This window comes from Stenella coeruleoalba (assembly GCF_951394435.1).
Source record: "Stenella coeruleoalba genome assembly, chromosome: 3".
NCBI lineage: Eukaryota > Metazoa > Chordata > Mammalia > Artiodactyla > Delphinidae > Stenella > Stenella coeruleoalba.
In genome coordinates, this window is record NC_137148.1 from 76,853,785 (window position 1) to 76,867,725 (window position 13,941).

General features: G+C 40.7%; 1 protein-coding gene across 2 annotated transcripts in view; it reads left to right on the forward strand.

Moving 5' to 3' along the window:
* Nucleotides 1-13,941, forward strand: part of RHOBTB3 (Rho related BTB domain containing 3) — a 56,512-nt gene that overhangs the window by 17,756 nt on the left and 24,815 nt on the right. Inside the window, exons 4-6 of one of the 2 annotated variants that reach the window (XM_079917645.1) lie at nt 457-611; nt 3,665-3,776; nt 6,470-6,835. In XM_079917645.1, coding sequence (XP_079773771.1) covers nt 457-611; nt 3,665-3,776; nt 6,470-6,835 — 633 coding nt within the window. The remainder of the gene's footprint in view (nt 1-456; nt 612-3,664; nt 3,777-6,469; nt 6,836-13,941) is intronic. The other variant, XM_079917646.1, reaches the window with a different exon arrangement.

Sequence of the window (13,941 nt, forward strand, 5' to 3'; positions counted from 1 at the left end):
TATAAGATCTATTCAAACTTAGTGAATATATTTAAAGTTTATTACAAAAAAAAAAAAAAGCTCCAATCCATGGTTTCTGTGGGCAGTCAGGTTGTTGATTTTGTATTGATATTCCGGATGTCAAGGTTGTATAAAAGGAAGCAGACCTGGCATTACCGTCTGATTGGTCTAATTACTATAATAGCCTTGGTAATATTCATTCACCTATTTAAAAATTCTTCTGTTTTCTAAGGTCCTATTCATTCTTCTTGCATTTAAAGCTTGTTTATTTTAGGGACCTTGCTGTTATCACTGACACTTCTTATTCAGAGTCTAGTGAATAGTGGATATATTAAATGGCCCTGAAGTGTGATTCTGGCATGAGCTCTTAATTTGCTGTTTAATGTCCAGGTTGTCTAGGTACATCTTTTCATGTTTAATTTCAAAAGTCTTTGTTCCTCATATTCATTTTCTCAGAAGAGTTACCTTGCACATGCCCACTGTGTACCTCAGACAGAGGGAGCTGTGTCAGTACGACGGAAGGGATCCAACTTGCTAAAGAACTAGGAGCCACCTATCTGGAACTACACAGCCTTGATGACTTCTACATAGGAAAATATTTTGGAGGAGTGGTAAGTGGAAATTCCAGTCACATAAATTAGAGTCATTTGTCAGGTTGGCTCTTTAGCTGTTTTCCATAGCATCAATTAGAACTTTAGTTTTAAAAGCAGGATTAGTGTTTAACCTTGTGAAATAAAACGGGAGCAAATACAAAAAAGGTTTTGTCAGAGTAAAGCTCTCTAAGTTTGCTTCTCTCTCCAAATGAAACATTTTCTGTTGTCTAACATGATAATTTGAATTTTCCATTTGATGACACTTTACACAAACCCGTGATGTCTGTTTAGCAACTGACATTTTGTCACTTTTAGTGAAAAGATTTAGTAATCTTTACACAGCTTGATGAGCCTGGCGACCTGAACCAGCAGAGCCTGAAAGTTCTCCTTCATTTCTGTCTGCTACTTGAGAAGAATGATTTTTCTTCACTATGTGTGCTTCGGCAAGGTTTCATATACTCCTGATTTTGCTGTAGCTCAAAAAATATCCAGAAGAACTACTTGTACAAATGGCTTCTCGTTAGACAAGTAGTGGGGAGCCAGCGTCTGTTGCTGTGTTGCAGAGGCATCCATTGGGTCCTGCAGGCATTTTGAGGGCCACCTTAGCCCACAGCGCCTACCCTACGACACTAGGACTGCGTGGCCCTTGGAGAATACCTGTGGAGTTGTATCGTTTAAGCACTACTGACTTTGGAACTCTCTTTCCAACCCTCTAAGGAGTGACTCCTTTCAACAGACAAATCTAGTAAACATTGACAAGAGACTTAAACCAAAGTAAACCCTACATTAAGCGGGAGCACTTTGGATTCTCCATCAGTTCCCTAGCTCTTCATCAAGTACTTTATCCAGTATGCCAGACTATTCATTGTATATATTCATGTCAAAATTTCTACAGATGACCAGAGAAATTTCATTTGTTCTAGAGTTACTCAACTCCAAATAAGAACCAGAGATAAAATAAGAACCCAATATAATAGTTCTGATTTCTGTCAAATATAAATGGCTATTATTCATTCAGTAATGTAAAGAAACAATAATACAGCATTAAGGAAGATACACTCACAATTGATGTTATCAATGCCTGTGAGAATCTTCTGTCTTATTTGTTTAGTGATGAGCAGTGGGTAGAAAGGTAAAGAGGGGTGAAATATAATTTTTCTGTCAAGCTGATTATATTGTAGTGGCTTAAAAAAATCCTAGTTCTAAGAATTTTACATTTCCCTGAAATTCCTAGGGAGTTGTGGGTGTGTCGGGGAAGATAGTCTGGTTTCATTTGTTGGAGAAGATGGAGCTCTTGGCGGCCTTTGGTCTCCTGGTTCCCCTTTCCAGGTTCCTGACCCTGAACTTCTCAGGATCGCTCTTCCCATTTCCCAACTCTCACTTTCTCTTCTTTTCTCTCATTGTTTCTCTTTGTTCCTAACACCTAGTGTTGGAGACATGATGAGAATTGAAGATGTGGTCGAAGTCAGGAGAAAAACTTGGCGGTTTCTTTTTTCGCTAATTCGAGACTTAATGAGAATATGAAAATAAGATGAGAAAGGTCTCGTTTTAGACTCTTGAATAGTAAAGTGCAGCTGGGATCTTGAGTGTAAGAAACAATGGTGTTTGCAGGAATATGGATGGAGTGATAATGTCAGAGTGAAAGGAGCATTTTACTATCTTGTGTTTAAGAGTCAGGGAGGAAGAGCTGTGCAATGTTACCCTCAGACCTGGGCAAGGGTGGCATGTGCCGTGGAGCTCTAGAAAGCCTTATCTGGTCCTCCAGGGGGAGGGGGTTGCACCCCTTCCCATAGGGCACGAGTTGATGGAGCCATGGGGATGTGCCCACTACAGCTAGTAGCTCCCTTCCTGACCTGCATCATCCATGTGGTAGCCACTAGCCACACGTGGCTGTTTATATTTAAATTAATTAAAAAATAATTCAGTTCCTCAGGTGAACTATCTACATTTCAGGTACTCTATAGCTACATGTAGCTAGTGGCTACTGTTCCGATGATTAGCACCAATGTTATAGGACATTTCCATCAAAACAAAGCAGAGAGTTCTGTGGAACAGTGCTGTAACCATGCTCCCAAACCCGGGACCCCAGAATTCTCTGACCAGCTGGCTCTGAATCTATTTCCCAGATCTGTACAAGCCTCTTTCCTGGGTCTGTCCTCTTGAAGGTGGACTGCATGGCTGGTGTTTGCACCCCTAGTCCTGAGTGGTGGCTGAGGGGTGACTGCATATGAGGAGTTGGGGAGGGGACAGTGGATGGAGCTTGCTTATATAGGTGTGGATGTCCACCTGTATGCACCAGCCTCCTCAGGTGAGCAGGTGTGTGTTGGAGGATGGGGAGAGAGAGGAGGGGTGGTTTTCGGTCCCAGGAGTTAGGGGCCAGCTCTCCCTATGCTGCATGAAACTCCGAGGACTCTAAGAATTTAAATCTGAGCCTGGCTTTCCAGGCTTTAATGATGACATACTGGTCAAAGCAGGAGGATAGAATATATTTTACGTAACAGTTTATTTTCTTGATTTACAATGCTTAAATATTTAGGTATGTGGTATGTGGACCTCCATTTGTACTTTTGCCCCAGGCCTCCTACGCCTAGAGCTATGTAAGTGCATGTGGTTAAGATCTTTAATTTATAAAATAAATGATGTATTTCAAAGTAACTTACTCAGAAAAAAAGCAGAGTGCGTGTGAACTTTCCTGGTTGATATGGGTGTATGTAGCATAGAGCCAGATCTGTTCTTGCCTTGAATTTCTCTAGTATTAGTTGCTGTGGTTGCCCACAAGATGGTGATTGGCAGTCACACAGTTGTACTGCTTGGCTTTCTTGATTATTCAAGAGAAAATACAGTTCCTGCTTGATTGATAGTTTATTTATGTTTAGACAAGGCACAATCTGTTCCACTTGAAAGATTTTTGTCTTTTTTTAATAAAACAAATTGTTTAAAAGTGTTTGCTAAAGCATACATGTAGTTGGTACTGGCGTTAAAAACACGGCAGATGTGGTTTGGGGTACAAATAATCATGTCAGATACATCATTTTGTTGGAGCTTTAATTAAAATTTGATTCATGTTTTAGTTGGAGTATTTTATGATTCAAGCTTTAAATCAGAAGACAAGTGAAAAAATGAAGAAAAGGAAAATGAGCAACTCGTTTCACGGAATTAGACCACCTCAGCTTGAACAACCAGGTGCATTTATTAGCCAATGTCTAGACATTCGGTTGATATTTATTGTAGATCATTTCACAAGTCATAGCAGTTGTTCTCAATTTTGAGTGTGTTCGGGACTCGTTTGGCATTTTGATTCAGTAAATCTGGGATGGAGCCTGAATCTGATTTTTAAATAAGCTTCCCAGATAATTCAGAAGCAGGTGGTACCTGGACCACATTTTGAGGACTGTTGTCTTGAAAACTTGAGCCTATGTATTCTTAAAAATAGTGTGTATGGTAGAGAGCTGTTCTAGATTATAGTCCAATGAGAAATAACCAAATGTAATGCATGAAACTTGAGTGGATCCTGGTTCAATAAAAACATCTAAAAGATGTTCTTGGGACAGTTGGGTAAAATTTCAATATGGACAGGAAATTAGATGATATTATGGAATTACTGTTAATTTTCTTATGTACGATAATGGTATTGTGGTTAATAGAAGAATGTCCTTATTTTTAGGAGATAAATGTGAAAGTATTTAGAACTGAACTATCCTGATGATTACAACTTACTTTTAAATGGTTCGTGAGTGAGAGAGGGAGAGAGAAAATCTAGAGATAAAGCCAAAAATGACAAAATATTAATAATTATAGAATTTAAGGGCAAGATATATGTGTGCTCATTGTATCATTCTTTCAACTTTTTTGTGTGTTTGAAAATGTTCATAATACAAGGTTAGAAGACAATAGTTAAAAATAAATAAAATTACATCAACTGTTAGCAGAATTTTTTTTTTTTTTTGCGGTACGTGGGCCTCTCACTGCTGTGGCCTCTCCCGCTGCGGAGCACAGGCGCCGGACGGCGCAGGCTCAGCGGCCATGGCTCACGGGCCCAGCCGCTCCGCGGCATGTGGGATCCTCCCAGACTGGGGCTCGAACCCGAATCCCCTGCATCAGCAGGTGGACTCTCAACCACTGCGCCACCAGGGAAGCCCTGTTATCAGAACTTATTGCATAATTTTGTGATAGCAATGGTAGACTAGTACTCTATTCAGGTCAATTAATTATGGATATTATTTTTAAAAGGTACTTGATCAATATTTGTTGAATGAATGAATGTAAGTTAACAAACCAGGAAAGTATAGATTTGTACAGGAAGTCAATTCCAAGTTTTAAAAAATGTGAACACATAGACCGTTAAATTGACTTTGCACTTTGTGGTGTGCACAGTGAAAGGGCCACATGGTCTGTTATGTAGCAAACACTGGAGCGTTAAGTACCTTCTGGATGAGAAGAGGAGTGGGGAATAGCCAAATAAATAATATTGACAGATAATTTCTTAGTTCTTATTAATCAAGAAGAGAAAACATACCAGTTCCTCAGAGAAAGCAAAGCATTTTATGTCATTTAGCACTAAAAGGAGTTTCTCCTGTGGGTCTTCATTTGGGAATGCTAGGTGGGATAGTGGGCAGGGCCTTCAGGAGTGTCCTGTCAGCAGTACAGCCTCAGCTTCCACAAGGCTGTCTCTTGTACCCCTTCCAATGGGAGAGATGTGGAATTGCACTGATTGTAACCCAGGGTCCAGTCTGGGTTCACACTGAACATAACCCAGTCTGGGTACACATTTGTTCTGGTGCTGACTTGTTCTAAGGACAGATCCTGGGCTCTGGGGCACATGGTTTTCAAACTGTTCTCAGACTTTAAGGGTTTGTAAGGTGCCTCTGGCAGTGGAGAGGAGGCTGGGTAGGGTACAGTGCAGAAAGAGTCTGCCTCCCAACCTACCTTGTTGTTGTCCATTTTGTAGACAGGAGTTTTGCTTTAGAATAAAGAATTTTTATTCCTGAAGAAGTTTGAATTGCATTTGTTTAGATGGTTGCATAACCTTCAAGCAACCCTTCACGGATCACACTGTCCTCAGTGCAGCTGTTGCAGAGAGTTCACAATTAGGACCTATGATGAGGGCCTAGAGTGTGGTCCTCTGTGTGGAGGTCCTGCATTGATGGAGGCTAATCTAATTTTGTTAGCAGTCACGCTAGGAAATGGAAGGTAACATCCCCTCTTGGAACTCAGGGATCCTAACAGCAATCTCCCTGAGGTGTGCTGAGGGGAAGGAGCTGGTTCTCGGGAAGTATAGTGTTTTACTAGGAGGAAAAAAAAATTTTAGCATCAGAATAAAATGTTCACGATGGTTTCAAACAGTAGAGTCTAAGACTCTGAGCCCTAGCTTTGAACGGCTGCAGTTTTAACAATTTATCCCTCCACCTCCATTTCTACTCCCAGAAAGAAAACAACTTCAGATGTGAGGTTGGGTTCTTCAGAATTTATTCAATAATTTCTTTTGAGTTTTTTCATCAGGTGAAAGTAAAGGATGATGGCAACCAACATACTAAAATTCAGTATTTGGAGAAAAATTTTATTTTGGGACACACATAGTGAGAAATGCTCTTTATGGCATTAGTACCTTTTTCATTTGCACTACACAGAGTAAATACAGTATTTCTGTGTGTCTGTTTTAATCCCTGGATAGTTAGTTTGTATGTGTTCATAATTAGATTGAGCTATACAGAAAGTGCTGTTTTATAGGTCAAAAATGGCCAAATATTGGCAACTTCATATAGTTCAACCTAATAACACTAAAAAATATTGTTTTGTTGTGTTTAAAATAAACCGGAAATGATGGGGGCCCATAGACCTAAAGAATAATTTATTATTTTTTTTCTTCTTTGAAACAGAAAAAATGCCTGTCTTGAAGGCTGAAGCATCACATTATAATGCTGACCTAAATAACTTGCTGTTCTGCTGCCAGTGCGTGGACGTGGTATTTTACAACCCAGATTTAAAGGAAGTGGCTGAGGCCCACAAGATCGTTCTCTGTGCCGTCAGCCATGTTTTCATGCTGCTTTTCAATGTGAAGAGTCCTGCTGACATTCAGGATTCCAGTATCATCCGAACTACCCAGGATCTCTTTGCTATAAACAGAGATCCTGCGTTTCCAGGTGCTAGCCAGGAGTCTCCAGGCAACCCACCCTTACGAGTCATTGTTAAAGATGCCCTCTTCTGTTCTTGTTTATCGGACATTCTGCGCTTCATTTATTCAGGTATCTTGTCAAATGGTTCTGGCACATTCTCATAAGCTTTTGAAATGAAGTATGGCCTGTGGTCTCAGGTATACTGGTTGGTTTCACGTTTCTTTTCTTCCTACCATCTGAGGTGACGATTATACATGAAGTAGTATTTGCTTTATCGATAGGAATCGGTCCAAGCTTTCTGTCTCTTTACAAGTTTCCTTGCCTTGGTTTTAAATCTACTTGTAAAAACAATAATCTCTTTTCCTATTGAACAGCTATGTTAGTACTTTATTTTTTAAAAACTCCAAAATGTGAAAATACAAGAATTTATTGTCCAGTTTAACTTTAAAGAAATAAAATACTTCAAGTATATATGAAAATAAGTGTCTTTAGCTACTTATTCATTTGTTTTGTTTGTTTGACCCAGATTTTGGAGGGAATTGAGGAGAGAAGTTAGCATGGTCGTTGCATTCAGTTTAGCAACTAGAAACAGTTGCTAAAGTTAGTCTAAAGTTAGTTCAAGCTGAGATCTGATCAACTTTGACTATGATTATTTTAGACTTTACTTCTTTTATTTACTGTGCTCTTTGTAATATTCAGCTTATCAATTGTTTTTCTTCTTGTCCTTTAAAAAACTGAGTAGCATGTATATTCTAAAAATTAGACTCTTTATGAGTTATTTTAGCAGATGAACTAAAGGTCTCACATCTAAGTGTCCTATATAGGAATGGAAAAGCATGGATGTAAAGTGATTTTTAAAGTAAGCATCTAAATATACATTTTCTGAAGATTTCTCTCTTTTTTTTTGCGATACGTGGGCCTCTCACTGCTGTGACCTCTCCCGCTGTGGAGCACAGGCTCCAGATGCGCAGGCTCAGCAGCCATGGCTCACAGGCCCAGCCGCTCTGCGGCATGTGGGATCTTCCCGGACCGGGGCACGAACCCGCGTCCCCTGCATCGGCAGGCGGACTCTCAACCACTGCGCCACCAGGGAATCCCTCTCTTTTAAAAAAAATATTTTTTATTTATTTATGGCTGCATTGGGTCTTCGTTGCTGCGCACGGGCTTTCTCTAGTTGCGGTGAGCGGGGGCTACTCTTCGTTGCGATGCGTGGGCTTCACTTGTCGCGGAGCATGGGCTCTAGGTGCGCGGGCTTCAGTAGTTGTGGCACGTGGGCTCAGTAGTTGTGGCTCGCGGGCTCCAGAGCGCAGGCTCAGTAGTTGTGGTGCACGGGCTTAGTTGCTCTGCGGCATGTAGGATCTTCCCGGATCAGGGCTTGAACCTGTGTTCCCTGCATTGACAGGTGGATTCTTAACCATGGCGCCACCAGGGAAGTCCCAGATTTCTCTCTTCTTTAATTTTCTTTTTCTACTTGGAATCGTGTGCTGATGAATTATTAGGTTGAAGTAGATCCTTCTCTGCAATGTGTCGGGAGAAACATTTATGATCTGTTTTTAGACTTCAGAATTGGAGATTGATGACAAGTTTATAAAAGTTTGCAAATAAAGAAAAAAGTATTATTTAGCATCAAAGATTTGGGTAGCCTTCAGTTGAAATGATTGATGTTAAGAATTCCCTTTTTTTCATTTGGGTTGTTTTTAGTTTTAAAAGTTAAAATAAAAATTAATGGTTGTGAAAAATACAGTTGCAGCATGCAGATTTAAGTGGATTAAAAATATACATATTGGAGTAGAATGTGATGGTAGGTATTAAATCCATTGTTCAGTGAATATTGGCTTGGAAAAGGCATAAATAACCACTCCTAGAGAGCATACCAGCACAGTGCCTTCAGCATGGAGGCTTCTCTGTAAGTGCTGGTTGAACTAGTGAGTAGACTCTAGTAGCAGTGAATCATATGAATAAACCAGATAAGTTAGAGACTTCATTTAGTACTATGGATTTTTGTTTAAACTTAGAATCTCACAGTTCAGAATTTAAGACTAATTTTGAAAAACCAAAATGTTTACATGTTAAAGAAAAAAAAGTCTTTAATGATATGTCAGAGAACCATGAAGGAAGTGTTTGGCTTTTCTTTTCAATGAGTTTGCTGTTGAAATTATAAATTATTTAGCAAGTTTACCACAGTATCCATTAAATACTTTCAAAGGCACACAAACACTTTGAGGTCAGTTTTATCCTCTTTAATATGGTAGCAATAAAATAGCTAGATGTCTTTCCAGTGACAGAACCTGCTTGTCTTTCTCCTAGGGGGTAATTTTTTTTTTAATTGTAAAATTAATACTTGCAGATGGAAAAAAGAGGGAAAGAAAAGAAAAAAGTTATCCTCATCCCCCAATCCCCTTCCCCAGAGTCCATTATAACTTTTTCATGTGTTCACTCTGATGCATTTTGAAAGAAATTAATATATTGAGAAACTTGCATTAATGAAAATGTAATTTTTGGTGAGTGCTGTTTTCTGGGAACCACAGGTAGTTTCCATGGCTGGAGCACAGAGTGGGAGGTGATGGCTGGAAGGAGCTGAGGCTGGCAAGGCCAGTGGGAGCTCTTCCTGCTGTCCTTAGAAGCTGATCTAGAATTTTATGCATGATCAGACTGGGCTTTAGAAAGATCATCTCTGGTGATGGTGGGAAGACAGGAGTCCAGTCAGAAGGCCCTGTTATTCTGGAGCTCAGCCTTAGGAAGGCCAACATTCTGACAATAGGTAGTTGGTTGGTCTTGCGGCTTGTCCATCATCTGGACCGGTGCTTTTCAAACCTTAAAGTGCATACAAGTCACCTGGCGATCTTGTTAATGTACAGGTTCTGATTCAGTGGGACTGGGGTGGGGCATGAGGTTCTGCATTTCCAACAGTCTCCAGGCAGTGCTGATACCATGGATCACAAGTAGCTGCAGCACCTGCTCTTGGAAGAACTGGGACCAGCCACAGCGGATAAGGGCCTGGAATTCAGCCCAGAGGCCCAGGAGAGGAACCCAGTTATTAGTCTCAGGGCACAGGGTCAGAATGGAGTCAGCTGCAAGGCTGACTGATGCGGAGCTCTCTGGAACTGGGACTGCCTGGGCCTTCTTGTAGCCCCTGCCTGAAGTTGGGGAAAGTGAATGCTTAGCAGTTGGGTGGAAACTAAGTGAGCCTGGGAATAGTGATTAGAGGGCAGAGGGGCATGATGGCAGGGAGGAGTTGCTGAGCTACAAGCCCTTGACCAGTTCAGAGCTCAGGCTTTGTAGTCTGATACTGAGCTATTAACGTTTCTGCTTTGAACTCTGCTTGTACGTGACCCAGTCAAGAGGTGGTGTCAGGTATGACCAGGGCCACAGGCCATTGACCTGGGGCTACAGGGAGACCCGGATGTGGGTTGAGGAAACGGGAAAATAAATGCTTCAGCAGGTACCTGTTAATTATTCTTTAATTATTTACAAAGTATAACCTTAGACTCAAGCAAAAATGATATTGTTTGCTGTGTTTAAAAGACATTAAAGCTATATTTGCACAGTAAAGACGATTTTGAAAAATGCAGAAAATTTGTTAAGAGAAGAAAAATCAACCAGATTCCCATTCTCAAATGTCTAAGCGTTTATTGATGTTTTATTTTACCCTTTTAGTCTTTCTGAATAGGTTACTTTATTTATTTTTTTTTTATTTTTTTATTTTTTTGCGGTACGCGGGCCTCTCACTGTTGTGGCCTCTCCCGTTGCGGAGCACAGGCTCCGGACGCGCAGGCTCAGCAGCCATGGCTCACGGGCGCAGTCGCTCCGCGGCATGTGGGATCCTCCCAGACCAGGGCACGAACCTGTGTCCCCTGCATCGGCAGGCGGACTCTCAACCACTGCGCCACCAGGGAAGCCCTGAATAGGTTACTTTAAAAAAAAAAAAAATTTTTTTTTAATCAAAGCAAACTAAAATATTAAACCTAATTTTTTTTTTCTTAGAGACTTCAATAAAGAGGCCAGGTTTGTGTGTTTTGTTTGTTTGTTTGTCATATTGTTGTTGAACATTTAAAAACTTTTGAACAGAGCACAAGTCTTCAGACCCAATTACACACTGGTTTCCTCACAGCAGCCCAGGCCTGCCCGCGGGTTATGTAGGGAACCGCGGAGGACAGGAGCCAGTTGTACTCACGTCAGTTGGGCTGGGATACACAGGCAGAACTCCATGACAGGGCGTGCTTGGGAATATTTGCCCTGAGCAAAAACATGGGCTGGAAAACCCTATTAAACCTATCTCCTGCTTTATATTTAAAAAAATGAACCAAATTACAAAGCCTGTCTTAATTCTTTTTAAATAACATGTTTCTTTTTTTTTTAACCTTTAGGAATTTGAAATTTTGGAGGTACTGTGTCACCATGGACGTTTGGGTCCTGTATTTAGGAAGAGCCTGTTTAATCCTCTGGTTAACACTTTACCCATATAATAAAGGCTGCTGTTTATTTTCCTATTCAAATTTCTGAGCAAACAGATACAGTGAAAGTGTGTATGTTTTGCATATGTTAATTTCCTCTTGGAAACTGCTAACACTGCATAATGTCTGAGTACTTAATGACTAACACTGAGGGAAGAATAATCTGAAAAGTGAGGCCAGTGGTTTCCTGGTCTTGAGGAGTAATCCTTAAATGGTGTACAATTGTAACATTCTTATAATATACTACCCAGTCTTTATGCTGGCAAATTCCTGAATCACGCGATCTCAGATGGTGAGGAATTGAAGCCTTTGTAAGAGCCTCAAGAATTTAGCTTTGAGCTCTTCCTGCCACAGATGGCCCTTAGAATTTCACATCACTTAATGAAATGCTGCCAGAGTAAATGAATCTGTGGAAATGAGCATAGTATTCTCCAGCTCCTGAAATTTTTCTGCACTGCATGAAAACACAGCTGAATGCACACGGGTAGACCATGCTCTCTAAGGGTCTAAGTAAATAGGTGCTCTGAGAAGTTAACTAAAGAAAATCACAGTCAGTTATGCAGGACAAGTTCTAGAGCTCTGCTGTACATACAACATTATGCCTATTGTTAACATAATGTATTGTGTACTTAAAATGATGTTAGGAGGATAGATCTCATGTTAAATGTTATTACCACACACACACACACAAAAGAAAAGAAAATCTTAGTCTGACTATTGCTTTATTAGGACCTAAGTGTCAAAGATGGTTTGATTAGCATTTCTAATTATGAAAACAGCCCAGTCATTAGAGTGCCCTTATGAACTAGTCTTACTTTCCTTTTCAGTTATTGGATCTTTCTGTGTCTGTTCTCAAACAGATTGGTGGACTGTAGAGATTTACCTGCTACTAATCCCATATATTTAGATTTGATGCTTACTTTCTTTCAGATACTCTTCTGAATGGAGATATATTGTGTAGATGTTCTTTAGTTAATATAATTTTACTTTTAAGAAACAATATCTGTGCTGTCCTTTAACATGCATGAGTGTAGACAGTCAAAACTACATACATACACTGTTGCATGCCACTGACCCTGTTTTTTTTTTTTTTTTTTTTTTTTTTTTGCGGTACGTGGGCCTCTCACTGTTGTGGCCTCTCCCGTTGCGGAGCACAGGCTCCGGACGCGCAGGCTCAGTGGCCATGGCTCATGGGCCCAGCCGCTCCGCGGCATGTAGGATTTTCCCGGACCGGGGCACGAACCCGCGTCCCCTGCGTCGGCAGGCGGACTCTCAACCACTGCGCTACCAGGGAAGCCCTGACCCTGGGTTTTGATAGTGGATGAAATGTCTAAAGGAAGAGCAATAGGTGTCAGCTCTCAATACACATTAGAATCACCTGGGAGGCTTTTAAAATTGGTGTCTGGGCCTCAGCCTGAGAAATTCTAACCTAACTGGTCTGGGGATAAAACCTCCTCCAATGGTATTTTATAAAAGATCTCCAGGTAAATGTAATGCACAGCTAGAGGCGAGAATCACTGACATAGAGTGAATTTTCTTGATTTGGGGTCCCTTGGCTTCTAAGGGGTTCTTCTACTAACATTTTAAAAAAATATTTTTAATTACCTTTTTTATTATTTTTTAACATCTTTTTTGGAGTATAATTGCTTTACAATGGTGTGTTAGTTTCTGCTTTGTAACAAAGTGAATCACCTATACTCCTAACATTTTTATACAGACTGCAATGTCTGTATGTGCGTTGGAAATTTTCGGGAGTGGTGAGCCAAAAATTTATCAGATTGTGAAAAGAGTATGTGACTTTAAGTTGAAAATTATTAGTCGAGGAAGAGGAAAACTACTACACTTCGCTTCTGTCAGCATTCTTGTCAAGGGCAGGTAAGGAGAAGTTAGGCAAACATGCTAAGTACTGCAGGGCTCAGCTGTAATGAGGCCTGAGAGCAACTGGACTGTCAATTTGACTCTTCCGATGAGCTTTGGATCTCGTTGGTACAGCCTAACTGCAATTGCCTGATCTCATTGGTTCAATAAATGTTTATTCTGTGCCCTCTCCACTCCCCAGTATTCATGAAGGCATCTGGCAAAGTTCTGGGTACATGAAGGGAAACATCAGAAGAGCTAGATTGAGAGTAGATAGGAAAGGATCTCGAGTTACCCAGAGAGGTGAAGCGACTTGCCTAAATTAACACCAGTCATTACTGGCAGAGATAAAACTAGAAACTGGGTCTCCCAGTTGTGTCTACACCTTTTTGAGTTATATTTTTAGGAGTTAGGACTTTCTATAAGCCATGGGATGGATAGGGGTAATCTCAAAATACACTTTTGGAAATTTATCAGCATTGATAACAAGATACATTTGATGGGGAAAAGGCCACCCAGGAGCAGGGAGGCTGGGTAGGAGGCTGCTGTAGGCCAAGTGAGAGGAGTGTTTGGGGAAAAGGGGAGCTTTTGTTGACCCTATGTTTTGTCAGACACGGAGGAAAAGGGGCTGACAGAATTGAAGTGAGCCTAGAAAGAGATGGCTTGAAAGTGGGTTGGGGTGAAAACAAGGGAGGAAGGGACCAGGTGGGGTGATTTTTTTCTAATGTCATGGTTGTGTAGCTCATCAGAAAATTATCGAGCTCCCTTCTTCAGGTTGGTTCTGTAGACTTGGCTATGGAACATCCTACTCTGACCCTGACAATGCATGAGACCTTCTGAATACATTCTGCTCCTTTGCCTGATGGCAGTCACTACTCTCCATGATGAGTATGATTTAACTCAACCTTAGAAAGGACCACAACT